The sequence below is a fragment of the Neofelis nebulosa genome, chromosome 12 (genome assembly GCF_028018385.1).
Source record: "Neofelis nebulosa isolate mNeoNeb1 chromosome 12, mNeoNeb1.pri, whole genome shotgun sequence".
In the NCBI taxonomy this organism is placed as follows: Eukaryota; Metazoa; Chordata; class Mammalia; order Carnivora; family Felidae; genus Neofelis; species Neofelis nebulosa.
In genome coordinates, this window is record NC_080793.1 from 13,476,887 (window position 1) to 13,499,986 (window position 23,100).

General features: G+C 44.2%; 2 protein-coding genes across 4 annotated transcripts in view; one reads left to right on the top strand and one right to left on the bottom strand.

Annotated features, from left to right (window-relative positions):
- The window catches only part of MORN5 (MORN repeat containing 5), a 29,704-nt gene extending 23,662 nt beyond the window's left edge, over positions 1 to 6,042 (bottom strand). The window contains exons 1-3 of one of the 3 annotated variants that reach the window (XM_058694266.1): positions 5,886 to 6,034; positions 2,269 to 2,416; positions 557 to 668 (exon numbers count right to left, since the gene is read on the bottom strand). In XM_058694266.1, coding sequence (XP_058550249.1) covers positions 557 to 668; positions 2,269 to 2,416; positions 5,886 to 5,932 — 307 coding nt within the window. In that variant the 5' untranslated portion in view covers positions 5,933 to 6,034. Of the gene's footprint in view, positions 1 to 556; positions 669 to 2,268; positions 2,417 to 5,804 lie in introns of all 3 variants that reach the window. The other 2 variants (XM_058694267.1, XM_058694268.1) reach the window with 2 other exon arrangements.
- Positions 6,043 to 6,105: 63 nt separating this feature from the next.
- NDUFA8 (NADH:ubiquinone oxidoreductase subunit A8) lies at positions 6,106 to 22,826 on the top strand. The gene is made up of 4 exons (XM_058694264.1): positions 6,106 to 6,272; positions 12,586 to 12,749; positions 17,470 to 17,635; positions 22,510 to 22,826. Exons 1-4 carry the CDS (start codon positions 6,120 to 6,122, stop codon positions 22,645 to 22,647), a joined length of 621 nt encoding a protein of 206 aa, XP_058550247.1. The 5' UTR covers positions 6,106 to 6,119; the 3' UTR covers positions 22,648 to 22,826.
- Positions 22,827 to 23,100: the final 274 nt, after the last annotated feature.

The window sequence follows — 23,100 nt, forward strand, 5'->3', positions numbered from 1 at the left end:
AATGCAGAGAGGAAGACTTGGGCCCCCTGGGAACTCCGCTCCTGGGAAGCAGGTCTGGACCCCTGGGCCTCGGCTTCTTCCAATACAACATGGGACCAGAACGCAGGCATGGCAGGGTCATCTGGAGATTCTGGAGAGCCCCAGCTAGCACTTGATACACGGAGCTCGTGCTCTTTCGGTGCTGCTCGATTTCTGTGCTACAGCTGGTTCTAGGAATAACATGGCTGAGATAGACCATGCGCCCACCGTGAGCAAGACGTTGCTATAAACCCTATACATGCCTTATCTTACTTTCAACACACTTGTGGGGTGGATGATGCTATCGTCCCATTTCGCAGGAGAGAAACTGAGGCACAGAACTGTGAACGCCCTGCCTGTGGCCCCTAGCTGGTACGGCGGAGATGTGAGGACTGGTCTTTCTGGCTCTACAACCTGGCTCTTTTGTGTCCTGCGGCCTGTGCTCAATGCCTCCTCTCTTTTGGGTTCCTTCAATAGGCCACGGTCCTTCGTTCCGCTCTTGGTCTGGGTGTGAAGAAAAGGGCGGGTGCCCAGGTACCTGCAGGCTTCAAGCCATTGCAGATCTCGGTGTAAAACCTCCGGTCATAGCCGTCACAGTAATGCCAGTGCTCGGCATTGTACTGCAGCCCGTCCGAGAAGGTGTACGTGCCCTGGAAGACAAGGAGCATGCACGCAGGCATGAGGCTGCCCTTCTGCCAAGAAGGATGGATGTCAAGGGGAGAGGTGGCTTTCTTATTGCCGCAGAAGAGAAGTGATAACTATCACAGCCATTATGGCTGTGATGATTAGAAGGAATGGCGACAGTGCTGGGCTCTCTGTGACTGGCACTCAAAATGTGGCAACTCACTGCGCAATGCTGGGCAGATGACCGAGCCCTTGGTTTCCTCGTTTGCAAAACCGCATGATAAGAATATATATGTTATAGGGTCAATCAATGAGATAGTACTGGCAAAGCATCTAGCACAGTGCCTGGCATAGAGTAAGCATTCAGTCATAGCTGAAAAGGTCATGGCCATCAGTCATAGCCCTTTGTCCAAACATGTACGTTCTGCTTTTGCTGCCTTAGCGCTGAAGGAATCCCCAGGATGTAGAGGTCGCATTGGCCTGGGCGTCAGGAAACATAGGTGGAAATTCCGATACTATTAATTCACTGTGTGACCTTGGATAAGTCATATCCCCTTCCTGGGGCTTAGAGTCTCCAAGCTGTAAAACGAGGAATGTTTCTTAACCTTCTTAAGGTGGCTATTAGTAAAACCAATGACAGCAATAGACCTTTCCTCAGAGAAAACTGTTCTCCCGTATAAATCAGGACATTGCACTGGCTCCCTGAACTGTATTCATGGCCCACAAATACTAGGTGGGATTAGGTGGCTCAGATGTCTGTCATGATACCGGTACCGGGACAGCAGCAATTCTATGACCTGGCACTGAGTGCCAGATCTATGCCAGGTACTGAGCAAAGGGCTTAGAGATATCGCCTCATTTGCATTCACAACAACGCTAGGAAGTGGCTAGTACTATTCTGGCAGGCTAATAACGATTCCCCAAGGATATCCACACATAAATGCTGGAACCTGTAAAAATGTTAACCCTATGTGGCAAATGGTACTTTGCAGGTGTGATTAAGTTAAGGATCTTGAAATGGGGAGATTTTCCTGGATTATCTGGGTGGGCCCAGTATAATTGTGAAGGTCTTTATAAGAGGGAAGCGAGGGGGCCAGAGAGATAGAAGACGAGATGATGGAAAACGCAGAGAGAAGGAGAGGTGACGATGGAGGCAGAAGTCAGAGTGATGCAGGAAGGCAGGAAGCTTCTAGAAGATGGAAAAGGTAAGGAAATGGATTCTCCCGTTCAGCCTCTGGAAGGAATGCAGCATTGCTGACCTATTTTAGACTTTTGACTTCCAGAACTGTAAGGTAATACATCTCTGTTGTTTTAAGGCACTGGGTTTGTAGTAATTTGTTACAGTAGCAATATGATGTACAACTATTGTCCCCAGTTTATAGGGGAAGTCGTGGGCCCAAGGTCACACAGTTAGTGGCACAATAGGATTCAAACTCATCATGGCCTCTCCAGGGGCCCTTCTGGATCCAGAGGAGAGGATTCCAGAACCCTGGGAGATCAGTAGGAAGGGAGAAGAGGGAATGGAAGGAGGTGGGCACTGGATGGAGAGGTCAGGGTGCTCCATAGTGGGGGATTTTCCTGTCCAAGGCTTTGCTCTCTGCAACCTCCCCTCCTCAGGCTGATCACCTTCACGGCCAGTCCCTTTTCCCAAATGGCATCATAGCGGCTCCCGTTGGGGAAGTACAGGGTTCCTTGGCCATGAAACATGCCGTCCTTCATTTCCCCAACATACTTTGTTTCGGTAGGGAGGAGGTATTCGGCTTCGCCCTCCATCCTGCAAGGACAAAGGGAAATGATTGAACTGTGCATGGCAGCTGGAGGATCAGAGCTGACAGGCACAGGCGAGTAAGTGGGAACCTCATCCTCAGGGTCCTCTGATGTTACCATCCCAGTAATATTTTGTTCAAAACCAAACTTTTTCTCCGGTTCCCTCAAAAATTAAAAAATGAGAGGGTCTGTGTTGTTGAAGGTGGGGGTGGGTGCAGTTTTCTCGGTCTTCCACCTTACCTACAGGCTGTCCTGGAGTTCACACTTCCCCCGACACACCCGTTGGTTGGCCCAGAGAGGGGAGGGATGTGCCCAAAGCCACACAGCACTGTGAAGCAGAGACTAGGGCCAGGTGTCCTGGCAGCTCGTTCTGGGTCTTCCCTGTCCCTCATGATCAGCCTACCCCTGCGCTCTATACCACTTGTAGAGAATTTGGAAAAGGATGAAACTTAGGAGACATAGGCTTGAATCTTATTTCACCATTTCCTGGCTGTATCATCTTGGAGACTTCCCTAAACCTTTTTGTTTTCCTTCCTTCCTTCCCTTTTTTCCAACAGATATTTCCAGAGCATCCACTATCTATCAACACCTACCGTACGTGGTGAGTCTGGTCTGCAGGGTACATCCTGGTCACAACAATGATCAAGGCATACGAAGTAACCCCCTGCCCCTCGAGGGGGCTCACAGTCTAGTGGGGGACACAATGAAGTAAATACATAATGTGTGGTAATTGTCATGTGGGGGAAAGACAGGCACTTAACAGGAGCACAGGGCAGGGATGCCCAGCTTGACCAGCTGACCACTCATTTCATGTGTGAAAGTGACTGAGATTAAAGCCCAAGATCAACTCAGATAATGTATAATGATTTTCCTAGTGAAGGGTCTTCCATCCAGCGAGTGCTGAAGAAAGACACTTTCCTTCATTTCTTCGTTCCTGTATTCCTTCTCTATTCCTCCCTGCTAGCTGGAAGTCACCTCTTCTAACTCTGAACTTCTTTAGGCTTTTGTGTGTACTTCCTTTGGATGCTCAGCACTTTCTGCCTTGCATTGTACTTGTATTCCTTGTATCCCCTATTTCACTGAAGCTTCTTAATGAAGACCTTGGTATCCTTAGTTCTTGGAATCATGATTCTGCTCACACAGGTGCTCTGCAAACATCCGCTGCGTAAGGAATGGAAACAGAAGGGTGCAGTGACTGAGCAGATGACAGAAGACAGAAGATGCCACTGTGCTTGAAGCACAGTTCCTGAGCCATGCAGACCTGGGGTCACCAGGCCCGATCCAGGCCTGGCTCCACCTCTGAGCCTGTGTGACCGTGGGCAAGCCCCTTCACTCTCTGATGAGCCTGAGTTTCTCCTCTGTAAAATGGGGATAATGACAATACTCCTCCCCAAAGTTGAGATAATTGGATGAAATAATAGCTATGAAACAACGGCAGAATGCCCAATATAGAGTAAGAACTCAAAAATGATTTTGCTTTTATTCTACTGCGAGATGTGAGAGGAGAGAGAATGCCTTTTCTCCTTTATCTCTTTGCTTGAAATCACATCTACCATTTCCGTTTCCATCAAAACCCTTCTCTGAGATTAGAACCCTGCTCCCTTTTTTTAAACGGCAAACTGGAGATTCATTGTTCAGACCTTCTATAGGCGTCTCCAGCTCTCCCCAAATGAAACTCATACTCTCCTCCTCCAGAGCAGCCCCTTCTCGGAGTTCTCAATTTCCACGAATGGTACCAGAATCCTCCAGGTTCAAAGCCTAGAGCCAGGCACTGAGTTGGGACTGGAGGCAGTCTCTGAGCGGGACTGGGAGCCAATCAGTTGCCAAGTCCTGACAATGTAAATTCCCGAACTTATACATCTCTCTCTTTCCTGAAGCCCCACTGCCTCTGCTTTGGTTCAGGGTCCTGCTACCTCTTCCTGGGACAACTATGGGCTCTGACTTGATCTCTCTATTTCCACTCTGCCTCCCTCCCTCGTTCTTTCCCTTCTCTTCCTCTCTTTCCTTCCCTACCATTTTTCTTTTATTCATTCAAGGCAAAAAGCCTTCATTATAAATTCAAAGTAAGTTAAAAAGGACAAACAGGGGTGCCTGGGTGGCTTAGTCAGTTAAACGACCCACCGACTTTGGCTCAGGTCATTACACTGTGGTTCATGAGTTTGAGCCCCATGTCGGGCTCTGTGCTGACAGCTCAGAGCCTGGAACCTGCTTCAGATTCTGTGTCTTCCTCCCTCTCTGCCCCTGCTCACACTCCATCTCTCTCCCCCTCTCTCTCTCAAAAATAAATAAACATTACATTTATTTTTTTAAAAAGAAGAGATAAAGACCTCAATCCATAGTGAGGACATGATTACCATATCACAAGTTTGTTTGTTTGTTTGTTTGTTTCTTTCTTTCTTTCTTTCCTCCTTTCTTTCCTTCTTCCTTTCTTTCCTTTTCCTTCCTTTTTTTCTTTCTTTTCTTACTTTCATTCTTTTATGAATTCTTTCAGCCAACATTTACTAAGTGGCATATGCATTATGAGGAGAGATACAGTGCAAAGTAAATTAGATTTCCTAATGCCCAGCCCTACAAAGGATCTATCCATCAGTGGCTCCTCCCACTCACAGAACTGGGCACAGTACTCAGATCTCTGTATGCCAGAGCACAGACCCACCCTTCCAGCTCTGGCCCCCACTCTCTTTACACTCCGGCCCAAATGAACTGCCTGCTCTTCCCCCTATAAGTCCTTTGAACTATTGCTCATGCTGCTTCCTCTGCCTGGAAACATTCTTCACCTTGCATCTCTACCCACCTAAATCCTACCCAATCCTCAGGGCCCATCTTCAATATTTCCTCCTCCAGAAAGCCTTCAAGGACAGCCCCAACTGGCCGTGTCCTCTGTAGAAGCCCAGCAGCAGGGCTCCATAGAAAGCTCATGAGCTTTGGAGTCAGACCTGGGTTTTGATCTCTGACCTGCCAAATGCCAATGAGGTGACTTTGAGCAAGTTACATAATTACTCCAAGCCTCACTTTTTCCATCTGTAAAATGAGGATTGTATCTATCTCATAGGGTTGCTGTGGGGAGGAGAGGATTCAGGCAAAGCCACTATCTGAAATTATCTTCCCATTTCTTTGTTTATTGGCCATACACCAACTGGACTGTAAACTCTATGAGAGCAAGGATCTTGACATTTTTTAGTATTTTTTTTATCCCCAAATCTAAAACTGCAGATAGCAAACACACACGTATATATGGAATGAATATATCTCAGCTATGCTGCTTATTATGTGTGTCCTTGAGCAAGTCATTTACTTCACTGGGTCTCATTTTTCTTAACTGTAAAATGGAAATAAACAATCATATCTGAAAGCGTTGTCCCGAAGGATAAAAGGAATAAAGTTTGTGAAAGTACCTGGCACAAAGTGCTTTGCAAAGGCAGCCGTCTTTAACCAGTCACAGATTTAAGACATAGTGAGTCAGATGAGGCCCTTACCTCCCGTCTACATATTCCCCAATATATTGGCTCCCCGTGTACTCCATGACACCAGCCTCTAGCTTCCAGCGGTTGGGATCCTGGAGTCTCAGTGCGTCCCGCCTCACTATGACAACCAAGATGGGCGGGGCCGGCTCGGAGCCCCGCCCACAGACCCCACAGGCCTTCCAGGCACTGCGCACGCTCTATGGCTCGCGGTTGGGCAGAGCAGTGCGCCTGCGTGGCCGCCCGCGCATGCGCAGGCCCGAGGTGGCCCTTGGCGGTCGAAAGGGGATTTCAAGGAGACGGGGGCGACGCGGCTGCGGGCGCCTCCTCGGGGTCGGGGCTACCGCCGTCATGCCGGGGATAGTGGAGCTGCCCACTGTGGAGGATCTGAAAGTGCAGGAGGTGAGGCTCGTCCGGAAGCCAGGCAAGCAGGGCATAGGGCTGCAGCTTTTCGGGCCTGGGCCCAGCTCCGCTTCGTCTCACTGGACTGTGGGCCCTGGGTCCCCCCACCTAATGCCCCCCGACACAGACACAGGTGGATTGCCGGACGCCCCCGGCTCAGCTCCGGGAATCGCCTCACCCCCACCCCATCATGCAGGGGCTCTGTAGAAGTCTCCTCGCCTCCCCCACCCCGACCTCCTGCCATCTGCTTGCCCTTTACGTGAATAATAGTGGTACTTTTTATTAAGCACCAGCCAGGGCCACTTTACTTCCTTTAATGTCACTTAATACTCAGTCCTCCCTGCGAAGTGAATATGCAACCCCGGTGTTCACAGCCGGGCGAGAGAGACCGTCGCTTCTAGGTAGCCTAATCGGTACAGTGTTGGAGTGGAGCTAGGAAGCCAAAGCAAAAGGAGATGAAACTGGAGAGTGGAGTTGCTAACAACCCTGGGAGGGTGTTTGGTAATAGGACATTTAGAGCATTCATTTATTCAGGAGATACCATTTGAATAATTGCCATATACACGCACACTGGAGAATAAGAGATAGCGTCCCTGCCCTCATAGAGCTTATAATCTGATAGGGAGACAGACATAAAGAGGCAGTTACAGTATAGTGAAGTTTGTGCTATGAGAAGTGAAGACAGTGTAAACTAATTATAGCAAGTACGACCAAGCCTGTTTTAGAAGTCAGGTAAGGTGCTAGTTCCTTCACGTACATTAATTCATCAAAGCCTGCCAGCAACAAGATGAGGTAGGATATTATTGGCCTCTTCATGTGAAAGGTAAGAAAACAGGTCCCAAGAGTAGAAGTGATTTTCCCAAAGTCATATAGCTAGGGAGTGGTGGAGCTGGACTATGACTCTAGGTCTGAGTTTCAAACCCGTGCTTTTAAACTATTGTATTATGGGTAAAAGCTCAAAAGAGTGAGAAGACTTCGCAAAACCTTTTGAGTCTAGGGAGACCAGTGCTGTTTGATGTGACTCTAGTGTTGGTGGGAATCAGCTGTTGCTGAGCCCAGAGAGAGGTACCTTGGACTGGAAGGACTGGGAAGCAGCTTCCACAAGGCCAGACTTATTTTAAGGTGACGTGGGAGGGAGAGGTTGAAGATTTTAAGGCAGAGGAGTGTCGCGGCAGGACTGGATAGTAGAAAGACCAGGCTACATAACAGGACAAGGAGGGCAAAACTAAAAATTATGTGCCAGAAATTATATCCCAGGCACTCTGTTAAGGGCTTTATCTTCACGACTTCAGTTAATCTTCTCAGATGCCTGTGAGAATGGCAACTATTATTTCCCACGGAGGCATAACTTTTTAGCTGTGTTCAGGGACACTCTGGTCAAGTACATTTACGAGAGGGGAGGTTGCCGGTATTCAGTCTTTTGTTTTTTTCGTCTCACCTTGAAGCTGGGTTAGCCTGAAAGTGCTGTATTTTTCATTGAAAGTTTAATTTAATCTGAGGTTCTACTTCCTGCAAGTATTCTATATCTGGAATGATTTGCCTTTAGTGTTCATACCTTTGAACTGAAATACAGATAATTACATAAATAACTACAATGCAAGACAAAGTATGATTAAATCTATGGAAGAGGGGCAGACATGGTTTCAGAGCGGAGAGTAGGATTTGAAGTTGGATCTAAATTCTAGGCCTAACTGCTCAGTTACCTTGATTAGTCACTTGTAGCATCTGCAGACACAGTTATTTTATTTGTAAGATGAAGTGATTCCAGCTGTATAATTCTCTGAGGCTATAAAGGGAACAGAGAAAGCACTTCTCGGGCATAATGTGGGACTTGGCGAAATGGCATTTGAAGAATAGCATTTATAGGCCAAGATGGACAGACAGGCTTTCTTAAGCGAGGGTTAGATCTGAGCGAAGGTGAAGAGATGGGAAAATGCAGGAGGCCACAGATGGGTTGTGGGGACAGTGAGTTCAGTGCTCTGAGACAGCAGCAGGTCCCTTTTTGGAAGTGTCTTGGGTGAGAAGGCTGGATCCAGAAGGCTTTGAATACTCTGTTAAGAGTTTGGGCTTTATTCTGCTGTTAAGCCTGAATCCTTCCAGGGTTTTGTCGCTAATTTGTTTCAGTAGAGTACAATAAGAATTGTCTTCTAGGAAGATCACTCTGGCAGCCCTGTGAAGAATGGATTGAAGAGAGGAAAAGAAAAGGGGGACTAGTCTTGGCAGCTGTTGAAATAACGAGGAGGATATTAATGACCCCAACATAATTGGTGACTGTCCTCACAGAGGGGAAAGAACAGATTTATGTGGAATTGATCAGACTTAGCAGTGACTTAGATATCACAGGCAGGAAAGGTCGGGGAGCCTGTCACATCTGCAACCTGACAGTGGGACTGGGGAAGCCAGAAGGAGCAGCTTTGCGAGGCAAGTTAAACACATTTTGGACCTTGTTGACACATCCCTGTGAAAGAAGTAGTCAGAAGCTTAGGGCTGGAACCTCTTTGTACAAACTGACAATGTTGAGCAGAAATAATAGCTGATATTTTTGATGTGCTTTCTATGTGCTAGCCACTGTTCTTGATATTTTTACACGTGTGAACTCATTTAATCCTCAACAGTACTATCAAAGGAGTACAGTGATCTCCCATTTTCCATAAATTAAGTCACATAGAAGTCACAGCATAAATTACTATAGAAAGAGGTGCAGACGTGGTTTAAGGAAGAGAGAACAGGACTGGAAGATTGGTTGTAGATTGTAAGACTCTTCCTGCCTCCCTTTCCACACCTGCAGACTGTATAAACCCGCTGTGCAGGGAGGCTGTCATGAGGGTAAATGAGGAAGATGCTGGAATTCTGTGTTCTTTGAGACAAAGGGAGCTGAATGAATTTGAGAGGGTATTCACAGTAAGCAGCTGGGAAGGGATGTTGTTTCTGGTGGAACTCATCCGTCTTTGTGAAGAAGCAGGTGAGGGGACATCTGAAGTCCTTTGCCACCTCAGCGAAGGCTGTATAATGCAAAGAGGCTTGATTGAAGGTCACAGTCTCTGGATTCCAGTTCTGCGGTTGCCACTGGCCTGCTGTGTCATCTTGGGCACATCTCTGTCCCCAGGAAAGAGATTCAGTGAGTGGTTTTTATCCTTTATTTCCCTGTGACAGAGCATATTTTACACACTCAACAACATGGGTGCCCCTAGATTTTGGTAAGACTTCTACATTTGTAGGAAAGTAAGGCAAAGAATGTCATAACCTTTTTGGGCACAATGGCTGTGAAGGCATTCGAGTGAATCAGCCATTTAAAGATCTTTTAAGGCATTGGTCAAGGAGGTAAGTACAGCTTAATTTTTTAAATATATTAAGCTTTAAAAAGTTTGAATTTTGATTTTTATTCTCTTGGCTTTGTACAGGTAATATAGCAAGTTAATGTATACCCCTCAATTAACCTAATACACTCTTATAAAAAACTGTAGGGGGGTCTGGGTGGCTCAGTAGATGAAGCGACTGACTCTTGATTTTGGCTCAGGTCGTGATCTCACGGCTCCTGAGATTGAGCCCCACTTTCAGGCTCTGCACTGACAACATTGAACCTACTTGGGATTCTCTTGTTTCTGGAGCTCTCTGCCCCTCCCTCCCCCCAAATCAATCAATAAGTAAACTTAAAAAAAAAACACAACTCTATGGGGCACCTGGGTGGCTCAGTTGGTTAAGCATCTGACTCTTGATTTCAGCTCAGGTCATGATCTCACAGTTCATGAGTTCAGGCACCCCGTGGGGCTCTGTCAGGGGCTCTGTGCTCACTGTGTGGAGACTGCTTGAGATTCTCTCCCTCTCTGCCCCTTTCCTGCTCACACGTGCGCTCTTTCTCAAAATAAGTAAGTAAACTTTAAAAAAAACAGCTGTCATATAAAATTTTACCGATTTTTAAACAAATTTATTAGAATTGTCATGGCAGGTTTCACTTGTATCATAAGTTCATCTTTGCTTTGATAATTACAGCAGTTGTAATGTTAGTAGACATCGTCCTAACTATTCTCTTCCCATAGTGTGTAGATGAGTTACTCTCTTCATATTCCCTTGCCTTTTATCTTATTAGTAATTTAACCTAAGCTGTGTGAAAGTCATAAAAAATAAAATTATAAAATTTTTATCATTATAAAAATAATAATTACAACATTATTCTTACATAAAAATCCTTAATAGAATGCTTATAAATCAAATCCAGTGATATCTTAAAGCATAATGCACTGTCACAGACTAGATTTTATTGTAGCTATAGCGAGAGGTTTTTGGAAAATCTGTTAATTCTCTACATTTATGGATAAAAGAAACCTGAATTTTTCAGTCTTTCTGGAAACAACAGTAAAACAGAATCATCAGAAAGAAACTTCCTTAATGAGGACTATCCAAACGACTATATCCCAGACACCAATAGCAAATATTGAACCAAATTGTGCTTTAAAGTCTAGAAAAAGGCAAGGATGCCTACTGCCATTGCTGTTCATTTGTATTGTCCTAGAGGTTTTAGTCCAAGCAGTAAGATAGGAAAAGAGAAGGAGAAAAAAAAGGATATAACTATCAGAAAAGGTAGTTTTTACTCGTAAGTGGAAGTTTTTCCTCTTAATCCTCTTGTTGTTGTTTTTTTTTTTTTTTAAGTTTATTTATTTATTTTTGAGAGAGTGTGAGCAGGGGAGGGACAGAGAGGGGGAGAGAGTCCCAAGCCGGCTCCATGCTTAACGTGGAGCCCAGCACTGGGTTTGATCCCATGACTGTGAGATCATGACCCAAGCAGAAACCAAGAGTTGGATGCTCAACCCACCGAGCCACCCAGGCACCCCTTAATCCTCTTGATTTTGTATCAGTAAGATATGGCTAGAGAGAAGATGCAGTGTCCAAACAAGCTATTTAGGTAGTATCAAAAAGGTTAAAATACTGAGGAATAAACAAGAAATATGCAAGGTTCCTATATGAGAGAAACTATCATTTTAACCAAAGAACATAAGAATGACCTGAGTAAGAGGAGGGACGTAATATGTCTTGGTGAGAAGGCATAATTCATGTAGTCTCACCTCTACTGTGACTGTCATATCGTCAGTATCTGGCACAGAGTGAGTGGCTCAACAGATGAGAGCTTTTGTATGGTGCTTAGAGAAAGATCCTCTGGGGAGATAAAAAATTTCAGCAGAGACCTAGTGTTGTAAACATGCTCATTCCCTTCTAATTTAACACATAACTAAACTTTGTGCAGTTCCAGTGCAAATTATTGGATGAGGGGGTTCATCTGAAAGAATAGCCAAAGCGATTTCAAAAAGGAAGAGTAATGAAGAGGGTGGTCCTCCCAGACAACACATGTTCTATTTAAGTTCCAGTAACGCAAACGTTGTGGAATTGGCCCAGGAAAAGGTAGTACCGAAAAGAGGCCAGCAGAACCCTTGCTGCACAGCAATTAGACGGGCCCTGGACTGTGTGCAGCCCTCTGTGAGTGAGCTGTAACTATACTGTTTCTCAAGAAAATGAACCAACCGGAAGGCAAGTGAGAGAGAGTTATGGACTGGTGGCTACCTTGGATATAGTGTGTGATAGGAAAAAATAGAAAATTTTAGTACTTTATCATTAGTAATAACTTACTGGACTAGATGTTTTTACTGATCCTTTCCAGTCTCATTTTCTGTGACTCTATGGTCTTCTGGGAATTTTATGTATCCTATCACTTTTTTTTTTTAGTGTTTAGTTTTGAGAGAGAGAGCTCGCACATGCAAGCTGGGGAGGGGCAGAGAGAGAGGGCTCCCTGCTGACAGCAGAGAGCCCACCTAGGGGCTTGAACTCACTTGAACTCAGGAACCTCGAGATCATGACCTGAGCTGAACTTGGATGCTTAACCAGCTGAGCCACCCAGGTGCCCCCCTGCCCCATCAGTTTTATTCCTGGAAAGGAGACTCATCAAAACTCCCCAGAGTTGGTTCCTCTCCTTCCATCACAGAAGCTTCCATCATCTTTCAGAGCTCTACTTTCTCTGTCATAGAGAGCTAAGGGTTCTGTTAGGACTGCCATTTCCTTATGTCTAAAATGGGGAGAGTAATGTCAACCTAATGAGATTATTATGAAGGTGTAGAAAATCATGCATGTGAAAAAGCTTTGTGATCTCTAAAGCAGCAGAGATCATAAAGGTTTACTATGGTAGCCCCCTATCTTTAATTTTCTTGGAGTCGGAACAAGTGCTCCCTTTGTGTTCCCTCGGCCTTCAGCAGCAGGAGATGAAGTTGAGGAAGTTGATATCCTGGTCACAGATCTGTGGTTTGTCTCCTCCTGTTCTGTTCCCCAGGTGAAAGTCAGTTCTTCGGTGCTGAAAGCTGCCGCCCACCACTATGGAGTTCAGTGTGATAAGCCCAACAAGGAGTTCATGCTCTGTCGCTGGGAAGAGAAAGACCCCAGGCGGTGTTTAGAGGAAGGCAGGCTCGTCAACAAGTGTGCTCTGGACTTCTTCAGGTAAGAGTCTTTGACTTGACATCAGTGCCTGTGGGCTGAAACATCTAGGTATATGTATCTCAGTGAACATCTAGCTAATTAAGTAGAAGGATCATTTTAGTAGGAAGTGTAAGACCTTGAAGTCGGATAGACCAAGGTAAGCATGCAGTAAATGATGCAGTTAGCTTTGTTATTTGTTTTTATTATTTGGCATGTGCTTTAATATCCATGAATCTTAATTTCTAAATCATACAGGATTGTAATGAAAAATTTGTAAAAGTATGTAAAAATAACTCAGCACAGTGCTTGCTAACAGGTGTTCACTAGATTGATGCTACTATGGAACACTCAGTTATTATGGAAAGAAAAGTGTGTACAGAGTCAAGGTATTAAGTAGGCCATTATGCTTAATACCATAAGTAAAACAATCCATATTGCAATTGTAGAAAAATGTTTTGACAGACTCTATTAAAAGGGACAGAAACTCCACTCGAAGGGAATTGGCTTATGTAGCTGTCAAGTCCAGAAATGGGGCTGGCATCAGGCGGGGCTGGAATCAAAGGGCTTACATAATTTCATAACTACTTGGTATCTTGTTGCCTCTCTTCTCCTTCCCCCATCTCTTAGTTCTGTTTTGTCTGTCAAACTCATTTTCAGAGAGACTCTTTCTTGCTGTGGCAGAAGTGGCCGGCAGCCATCCCACACTGCTGTGCTGCTTGCCTAGACCTGGCCCAAGAGTGTCCTTGTCCAGTGGTGTGAGCATAGGTCCCTGGCCAGAGTCTCATTGGCCTGGCTGGTCGATTTCGTATGCCTCTCTTTGAATCAGGTGTGTTTCAGGAGATAAAATGCTGTGATTTGTCAGGCCTAAAGTGGGAAGTGACTTAAATTCATCTAAACTGCATTGCTGAGAGAGAGGGACAGATTGTTCCCCAAAGAAAAATTACAAGGATGTTACAGAAGAATGGGGACTGACTGCTGGCTAGGCAAAACCCACAGATGTCCACTACAATGACGTTAGAGGGAAAAATCAAATTCCTTCACATAATAGCTCCTCTCCTCTTTTGCTTGGTGTCTTTGTCCACATGCAAAGATATTTTTGTGGTTAAAGTCACAGTGTGTCGTTTAAAATTCATTTTTCTGAAACCATGGGGAACATTCTTTCAAGTTGCTAGATTGTCTTTGTGATCACTTTTAATGGCTATTTAATATTCCACCAGTAGGTAAACCAACCATAATTTACCTGTTACAAAGTCATTTTTAATCCCATTTTTTAAAAAATGTTTATTTTGAGAGAGAGCATGCACACACAAGTGGGGGAGGGCAAAGAGAGAGAGAGAGGGAGAGAGAGGATCCCAAGCAGGCTCTGCGTCGTGCGCAGAGCCCAACGCAGGGCTCGATCCAGTGATCCTGGGATCATGACCTGGGCCAAAATCAAGAGTCGGAAGCTTAACCGACTGAGCCACCAGGTGCCCCTAATTCCAGATTTTGCTTGTTTTAGATAAATCCTCAGTGGTTACCTTTGTGTGTAGATCTTTTTCTCTTTTTAAGTAATTCCTTGGCATAAATTTCCCAGAGGTGAGATTATTCTGTAAAAAGGCTTTGAATGTAATTTATGGCTTTTGAACTATAGTTGCCATTTAAAAAAAAAATTGGGTCAGTTTATGCTGCCCTCAGCACTATATCTTGTTGTACCTCACCAGCATTGCATATTATTTAAATATTTGATAGGTACAAAATGGTGTTTTATTCTTGCTTTGGAATTTGCATTGGTTTGATTGCTAACAAGGTTGAATGTGTGCTTATTCTTTAAATTTTGCTAAGAGAACTTTGGAAGAACATTTCTGCTTTGGCCCAGAGGTAGTATATTTAAATGTGACATGTTGGGATTTCACAAGCTCCTGAGGTGCCCAGCCGCCTCCGTGAGAGGGATTTTTCACTGCTGATGTTGCTCTTTGCAGGTGTTTGTAGGCAATTGTTCATTGGGTGTGGATACCAGGGTAACAGGGTCCAGAACTGAGACTAAGTACTGTAATAGTGCTAGTAGCTCTCCCGCTGCCCCCATGCTGGAGGAATAAACCACTTGTACTGGAAACAGTAGGCCACTGTCAAAGTGATTGTCAAGTGAGGTGGGTGCAATTTTATGTACCGTGGACGTTGTTCTGGTCGGTGAGGCTAGAGGCAATTTAGAAAAGCTCCCTAAGGCTTTGATATTCCTCCTTCCTTCCTGTTGCACACCCTGCCACCCACAGGTTACACCAGAATCCCTACTGGTCATGGGGCACCTAGGTGGCTCAATTAGTTAAGCGTCTGACTCTTGATTTTGGCTCAGGTGAGATCGAGCCCCAGGTCAGCTCTGTGCTGTCAGCATGGAGCCTGCTTAGGATTCTCTCTCTCTTTCTCTCTCTCTTTTTCTCTCTCTGCCCCCACCCCCACTGTGGAGTGCACTGTCTCTCTCTTGCTCTCTGTCAAAACAAATAAAGAAGCATTAAAAATAAAAGAAAGAAGGAAATTGGTGACATTGGTTGCTTCCTAGCAGGGAAACCCAGCAGGAATGGAAAGCAGATTTTTTACTGTGCATTTCCTCCAACCCATGTCTGGGGTTCTTCCCGAGCCATGTTAAATAAGATTCCTGTGTTGAGTGTAGCTAAATTCTTAGAGTATGACAAGTAAGCACTTCCAAATTATGATTCCATTGGGGGAAGGAGGTGCTATGCATATCTTCCACTGCCTCATGTATGGCTTTTACATAAAATAATGGTATTTTATTTTTCCTTGGATTGGCATTTATTGGATTACTAGCAAGGCTGAATAGTAAGAGAAGGGGAATTTTGTAAAATAATTGAGGCTTATACACAAAAGTTACTTTTTCTTCAACCATGTTTTGGTGGTCACAGAATTAATGAATTATATGCTACCTCCTTTTATTTATTTATTTATTTATTTATTTTTATTTTTTATTTTTTTATATATAATTTATTGTCAAATTGGTTTCCATACAACTCCCAGTGCTCATCCCAACAGGTGCCCTCCTCAATGCCCATCACCACTTTCCCCTCTCCCCCATCCCCCATCAACACTCAGTTTGTTCTCAGCATTTAAGAGTCTCTTATGGTTTGCCTCCTTCCCTCTCTGTTACTTTTTTTCCCCCGATTCCCGTCCCCGCTGGTCTTCTGTTAAGTTTCTCAGGATCCACATATGAGTGAAAACATATGGTATCTTTCTGTGCCTGACTTATTTCACTTAGCATAACACTCTCCAGTTCCATCCACATTGCTACAAATGGCCAGATTTCATTCTTTCTCATTGGCAAGTAATATTCCATTGTATGTATAAACTACAACTTCTTTATCCGTTCGTCAGTTGATGGACATGTAGGCTCTTTCCATAATTTGGCTACTGTTGAAAGAGCTGCTATAAACATTGGGGTACAAGTGCCCCTATGTATCAGCATTCCTGTATCCTTGGGTAAATTCCTAGCAGTGCTATTGGTGGGTCATAGGGTAGATACTATTTTCAATTTTGGGGGGAACCTCCACACTGTTTTCCAGAGCAGCTGCACCAGTTTGCATTCCCACCAACAGTGCAAGAGGGTTCCCGTTTCTCCACATCCTCTCCAGCATCTATAGTCTCCTGATTTGTTCATTTTAGCCACTCTGACTGGCGTGAGGTGATATCTGAGTGTGGTTTTGATTTGTATTTCCCTGATGAACAACGTTGAGCATCTTTTCATATGCCTGTTGGCCATCTGGATGTCTTCTTTAGAGAGGTGTCTATTCATGTTTTCTGCCCATTTCTTCACTGGGTTATTTGTTTTTCGGGTGTGGAGTTTGGTGAGTTCTTTATAGATTTTGGATACTAGCCCTTTATCCCATATGTCATTTGTAAATATCTTTTCCCATTCTGTCGGTTGCCTTTTAGTTTTGTTGATTGTTTCCTTTGCAGTGCAGAAGCTTTTTATCTTGATGAGGTCCCAATAGTTTATTTTTGTTTTTAATTCCCTTGCCTTTGGGGATGTGTCAAGTAAGAAATTGCCGTGGCTGAGGTCAGAGAGGTTTTTCCCTGCTTTCTCCTCTAGGGTTTTGATGGTTTCCTGTCTCACATTCAGGCCCTTCATCCATCTTGAGTTTATTTTTGTGAATGTGCTACCTCCTTCTTAGCAGAGAGCACCAAATGTAATTTAACTTTCTTAATGACAAGGATGAATCTGTTTTTGTTCAGTCCGTTAATAGAAGGAGGACTTTGAGCTCTGGGGAGTGTGGGGTAGTTTGCCTTGACACTGAATGACCCCAGGATCTTCTGCTTGTTAGTATGTGTATTTGCCCTGTATAGTTCTGTCTCTTCCTTTGCCATTGTCCCTCATGCCCATCTCGGATTACGCCTCCTCTTCTAAATTTGGTAGACTGATAATCTTTAGAATTGGATATAAAGAAAAGAATAGGTAGGCCCTAAGTGAGGAGTGCTCTGAGTAAAATCTATGTGCTTAGACCAAATTTTTTTGGCATTTCAGTTCATTTATTTTTGGTACATAAAGAAATTAGGTCTTATTCCTTAGAAATCTTTTTTTACATGTTGCTTCTCATCCTGAGGATCTTAAGTTGTCTTGTAAGTGAAGTGAGAGCATCTGTTATCATACCTTTCAAAAAGGAAGGTTATGCATTTGAGGTCTGTACCTATTTCCCCCCACTTTTCTGTTTCTCATTATTTTGCAAAGAGCTACCCCTGACCTAGCCCTCTTTTCCAGGCAGATAAAGCTTCACTGTGCGGAGCCTTTTACCGAATATTGGACCTGCATTGATTACTCCAGCCTGCAGTTACTTCGTCACTGTCGCAAACAGCAGGCCAAGTTTGACGAGTGTGTGCTGGACAAACTGGGCTGGGTGCGACCTGACCTTGGAGAGCTGTCCAAGGTAAAAAGGTCTCCTGCTGAGGGTTTCCCCCTCTCACTGAGGGGTGGGGGAGGGCAGGAGGTGGTCAGAGAGGGGTCTCTGTGAGTAAAGATATGATGGGAGAAATCTGTGTTTACCAAACAGGTTGATGAGAGGGATTATACACAACCCAGAAGGGAATTTATTTAATACAAATATTCCTTTAAATAGATCTTCTGGCATGTGCAGATTGTTTGTTTAATTAGCTAATTGAAGAACAGAAGGGAGTAGATGAGGATAAACACAATGTTGGGGCACCGTCAATTGAAAGCATTGAGGTTATTACAGAATTCAGAGAACAAATAGGATCGAGGTTATACCAGGTTCTTCCGGCCACATTTATCAGGACCTAGGATTTTTAGAAGTATTTCCCTGTAGTTTAAAATGTACATTTTCTGGGGCACCTGGTTGGCTTCATTGTTTAAGTGTCCAACTCTCAATTTTGACTTTGGTCATGATCTCATGGTTTGTGAGTTTGAGCCCCGTGTCCTGGTCTGCACTGGCAGCAAAGAGCCTGCTTGGGATTCCCTCTCCCTCTCTCTCAAAATAAAACAAACATCTAAAAAACATAAAAGCATGTTTTCCTACTCTTTTTTCTGTATTTCTTGTCTCAGTCATGCCACCACCATCTGTGGAAACCTCAGAAACCTGAGTGTCTTTTCTTCACGTCCCACTCTTTCTTCCTTTATACAGTCGTCAGTTCCCGTAGGGGAACATCTCCTAGATTAGTTTTTGAATCCTCTCACTGTCCCCACATCTTGGACAGGAGTTCTTAACTTGGGCTACGTGAACTTCTGGGAGGGGAGGGTGGTTCAATTCAGATTTTAGAAGACACTGTATCACCTGAAATTGAAGAATTGAGGATATAATTATGTCTCCACTATAGGCATGATCTGTATGGAAAATAAAGACCACTTAAAAAAATTTTTTTTTAAGTTTATTTATTTATTTATTAAAAAATTTTTTTTTAACATTTATTCATTTTTGAGAGACAGAGACATAGTGTGAGCAGGGGAGGGGCAGAGAGAGAGGGAGACACAGAATCCAAAGCAGGGTCCAGGCTCCAAGCTGTCAGAACAGAGCCTGATGTGGGGCTTAAACTCAGGAACTGCGCGATCATGACCTGAATCAAAGTTGGATGCTTAACCGACTGAGCCACTCAGGTGCCCCTTAAGTTTGTTTTTTTAAATTATTTTTCGTAATCTCTGCACCCAACATGGGTCTTGAACTCAAGACCCCAAGATCAAGAATTGCATGTTCTTCCGATCGAGCCAACCAGGAAGTCCAAACACCACTTTTCTTTTTAAAACTTCACGGGCTTACTCTTGCTTGCAGTGTCCTGGCTTACAAGGCCCTTTGTGATCTGACCTATCCCTGCTTCTTGAGCCTCATCATTGTCCCTTCCCTCTGGGACAGATAGGTGGCAAGGTGGGGGAAAACTCAGGTTTGAATGGAGGCAGATAGTACTACCGATCACTATGGGATCCTGCACAAATTGCCAACTGTTTCTCGTCCTACCACATCTACAAAATAGGACCAGTATTCATACCCAGTTTTCTGTGAGGTTTAAGCTTGAGAGCCCTTGTGAATCTCTGGCCTAGTGCCTGGCATGTGGGCCCACAATTAATCTTTATTCCCTTGCCTTTCTGTATAGCATCTATGGATGGTTGGATCTCCAGCTTGGGGTCACAAGTAGACAAATGACTTAGCAGTTTTGTTTTGTTTTTTGTATCCAGTCTGATCTCTTCAGATGGCTTCTTTTGCTGTCCTGAACAAATTGCTTTATTTATTTATTTATTTATTTATTTATTATTTAGTTTGTAAGTTTTTTTGCTCTTTTTGTGTTCATCGCAAACAATAATGTTTTTTAATATTAAATATAATTTATTGTCAAATTGGTTTCTATACAACATCCAGTGCTCATCCCTGAACGAATTACTTTAAACTGTTGATAATTCTGAGTTGGAAAGCGGCGGGACCTACAGATTTAATAATGAAAACAACCTTTTCTCATTTCTGTCTCTCAAGAAAGGAGAATCAGCAAATCATGCTGATGAGAAAGCATACTGATTCCTGAATCTTTGTGTCAGCCATTTGAAAAACCTATGAAGTATTGGTGTCCTCTTTTCAAAAGTTTGTTTCTTTAAGAGGCTTATCAGTTTTAGTCCTACTTAGAATCAGAATCCAGTCTCTTCTTAGAAAGGTAATGACCAGTTGGATAAAGCCCACGTTTTACCTTCATTTACTTCTGCCTTCTGCTTCCTCCAAGTTGCCCTCCTCTCCTTTGCTCTGACCAGTTTCCACTCACTCTTCTGCCCTCAGCTTAGATGCCAATGTCCTTTGAGGTTTCCAGCCTTCCTAGGCATCCTGATAATGTTAATATTGAAAATAACTTTTGGCGCTTAACCATAACCTGCTATGCATCAGGCTCCAGTCTGTGTCTTATCCTAATAGCGCTGTAAGCTAATAGCCCCATTTTAGAGATGGGAAATTGAAGGTCAGGTAGGCTGCTCAAAGTTGTGTACCTAGCAATTAGTTTGACCACATGCCTCTTCTCCTTTTCTCTTGATATGGTACAGAAGAGGAAGTTGTTTTGTTCTTTCCACAATAATTTGTCCTTTTAAGGGGTCTGTTCATTACTTTAAGTTTGAGAAACATTTTTCTAGATTGATTTCATAAATATTGTAACTTCCTGAAGGGAGCTTCACGTGCCAGCTGGAGGCCTTTGACTCTGTCAAGCAGTAAGGAAGCATTAGTGATCTCTGTGGCAGAGAGATGAGAACACTGTTCTAAAAACAAACAAAAAAAAGACTCTGGGGCGCCTGGGTGGCACAGTCGGTTAAGCGTCCGACTTCAGCCAGGTCATGATCTCGCGGTCCGTGAGTTCGAGCCCCACGTCGGGCTCTGTGCTGACAGCTCGGAGCCTGGAGCCTGTTTCTGATTCTGTGTCTCCCTCTCTCTCTGCCCCTCCCCTGTTCATGCTCTGTCTCTCTCTGTCCCAAAAATAAATAAAAAACGTTGAAAAAAAAAATTAAAAAAAAATAAATAAATAAAAAAAAAAAAAAAAAAAAAAGACTCTGGATCTGTAGTCAGAAGACTTGGGTCCCAGCTCTGGCTCTGACCTGTAGTGTGTGTCTTAATCATAGGCAAGTTGGCCTCCTTGTTCTCATCTGTGGTCTATAGATAATAATGCCTCACAGGGCACTTATAGTAATAATTATGCTGTTGTCTTCCTGAAAGCTCCATTCACATTGAATCGTTTTTGGATTTGTGCACATGGGAAGACTCATCAGTCATATAACATGGAGTGGCTCGAAGATCAGACCACTAGATAACAAGACTATTAATAATTATGGCCTTGTCTTTCCATTTCTCTGCGTGTTTCCTCATCTTTAAAGGGAGGACGGGGGCGCCTGGGTGGTTCAGTCAGTTAAGCATCCGACTTTGGCTCAGGTCACGATCTCATGGTTCGTGAGTTCAAGCCCTGCATCAGGCTCTGTGCTGACAGCTCAGAGCCTGGAGCCTGCTTCGGATTCTGTGTCTCCCTCTCTCTCTGCCCCTCTCCCGGTCATACTCTGTCTTTCCCTCTCTCAAAAATTAAAAAATAAATAAAATAAATAAATAAATAAATAAATAAATAAATAAATAAATAGATAGAGGACACTGGGGAGCTTGGGTTGACTCAGTTGGTTAAGCATCAGACTCTTGATTTCGGCTCAGGTCATGATCTCAGGGTCCATGCTGGGCATGGAGCCTGCCTAAGAATCTCTCTACATTTCATGCGCTCTCTAAATTAATTAATTAATTAATTAATAAAAAGTGAGAACAATTTCTGCTGGCTTCTGATGGAGGTTTTTGTGACCATCGAGGATAATGTGGACGTGACCACCTTCTACCTGTCTCCCTGTTGCCATTGTGCAGTGCTCCACCATCTTGCTAGGCCTGTTGGCTCAACTCTCCCAATTCTGGTCTTGCCCCTCTCCAGTCTAGCTTCTGCACCTTCCAGCCTGCAGATGTGCTTGAGTGGCTTCCCTGCTTCAGTGACGTCTGTCACCCTTGAGTTAAAATTCAACCACCTGTGCACATCATTCAGTACCCTTCATCGTCCGGCCCTGTCTACCAGTGTAGTATGTTACGTAAAAGCACAGGCTTTGGAGTAGGCAGATCTGGCTTTGAGCACTAGTTTTTCCACTATTAGCCAGGTGGCCCCAGGAACCTCTGGAAAAAGGCCTCAGAGGAGTGTGAAAATGAAATGTAATCGGGGGCCCAGCACCATTTCTAATAAGTGCTTGGTTAGGTGCTTCATCTCCCTCCATTATCCAAGCAACCTTTGGCCATTCTAAGGACATGCCTCTCTGTCTTCCCATGTACTGTTTACTTAGAATGTCTTTCCCTTGCTAATCTTCTGCTGGCTCATGGTTATCCTTTTAAGCTAAATGTTACCCCCCATGAAATAGTTCAGGCCCCTGTCCTTCAGGATGAGTTACGTGTACAGAGTCCTTGCTCCCCAGCACTTAATTCATGCCTCAGTTATGATAATTCGGTCGGGAGTCTTGGTTGATTTTCTCGTCTGGCTCCCTCAGACTGTGAGCCCCTCGAAGACAGTGTGTATCTCGTTTCCTGCTGTATCCCTAACTTCTGCCACATGAAATGACCCAAAAAAGGCTTTCTTAAATGTTTGTTCAAGAAGGCTTTCTTAAATGAGTTTAAATGTGGTTTGCTGGGGCTTGAGAAAAGAGGAGTAGTTGGGGCAGCGGGAGCAGAGAGGAAACGGTGGGAGGTGCGTTCTTGGTCACAGACTGCTCCACCTGACCTTCAGCCTTGCCTCTTGCTTCTGTCCTCTTCGCTCCTCACAGGTCACTAAAGTGAAAACAGATCGACCTTTACCGGAGAATCCCTATCACTCGAGAGCAAGACCAGAGCCCAACCCTGAGGTAGAAGGAGACCTGAAGCCTGCCAAACATGGCAGCCGCCTTTTTTTCTGGACCATGTAAAGATGGGTCCGTGGCCCACACTCAGTCACACGCCTGGACGACTGCTGATGAAACTCCCGTGCAGTTTGCATCGACTGATAGAGTTCTTTCCGGGATCAGAAACTTAACAAAAAAGTTAATTTATGTGACTTGGCAGTTATTCTATACCATTTCCTGGCCATTAAAAATTTTAAAGGAAACAGTTGTATTTTATTATGTTTTATATAACCTTTTGGCCTTTAGAGAGGACTTCCCTTTGCTTGTTCTTCTTGTGGTCCTGCCTGTTCCTCTCTCTTCACTTTAAGTCGGCGATCACCAGCGTGGCGGGGAGCCGCGTTAGACCAGGCAGAGATGACTATGTAAGGGACAGGCTCTCTTGCCAGTCTGTGTTCACACATTTTAAAGTCTTCCCTCTCTCCCCATCCAGCAGCACAGACAAGTAGCTTTCCCTAAAGGTCATGCAAGGGAAGCGTC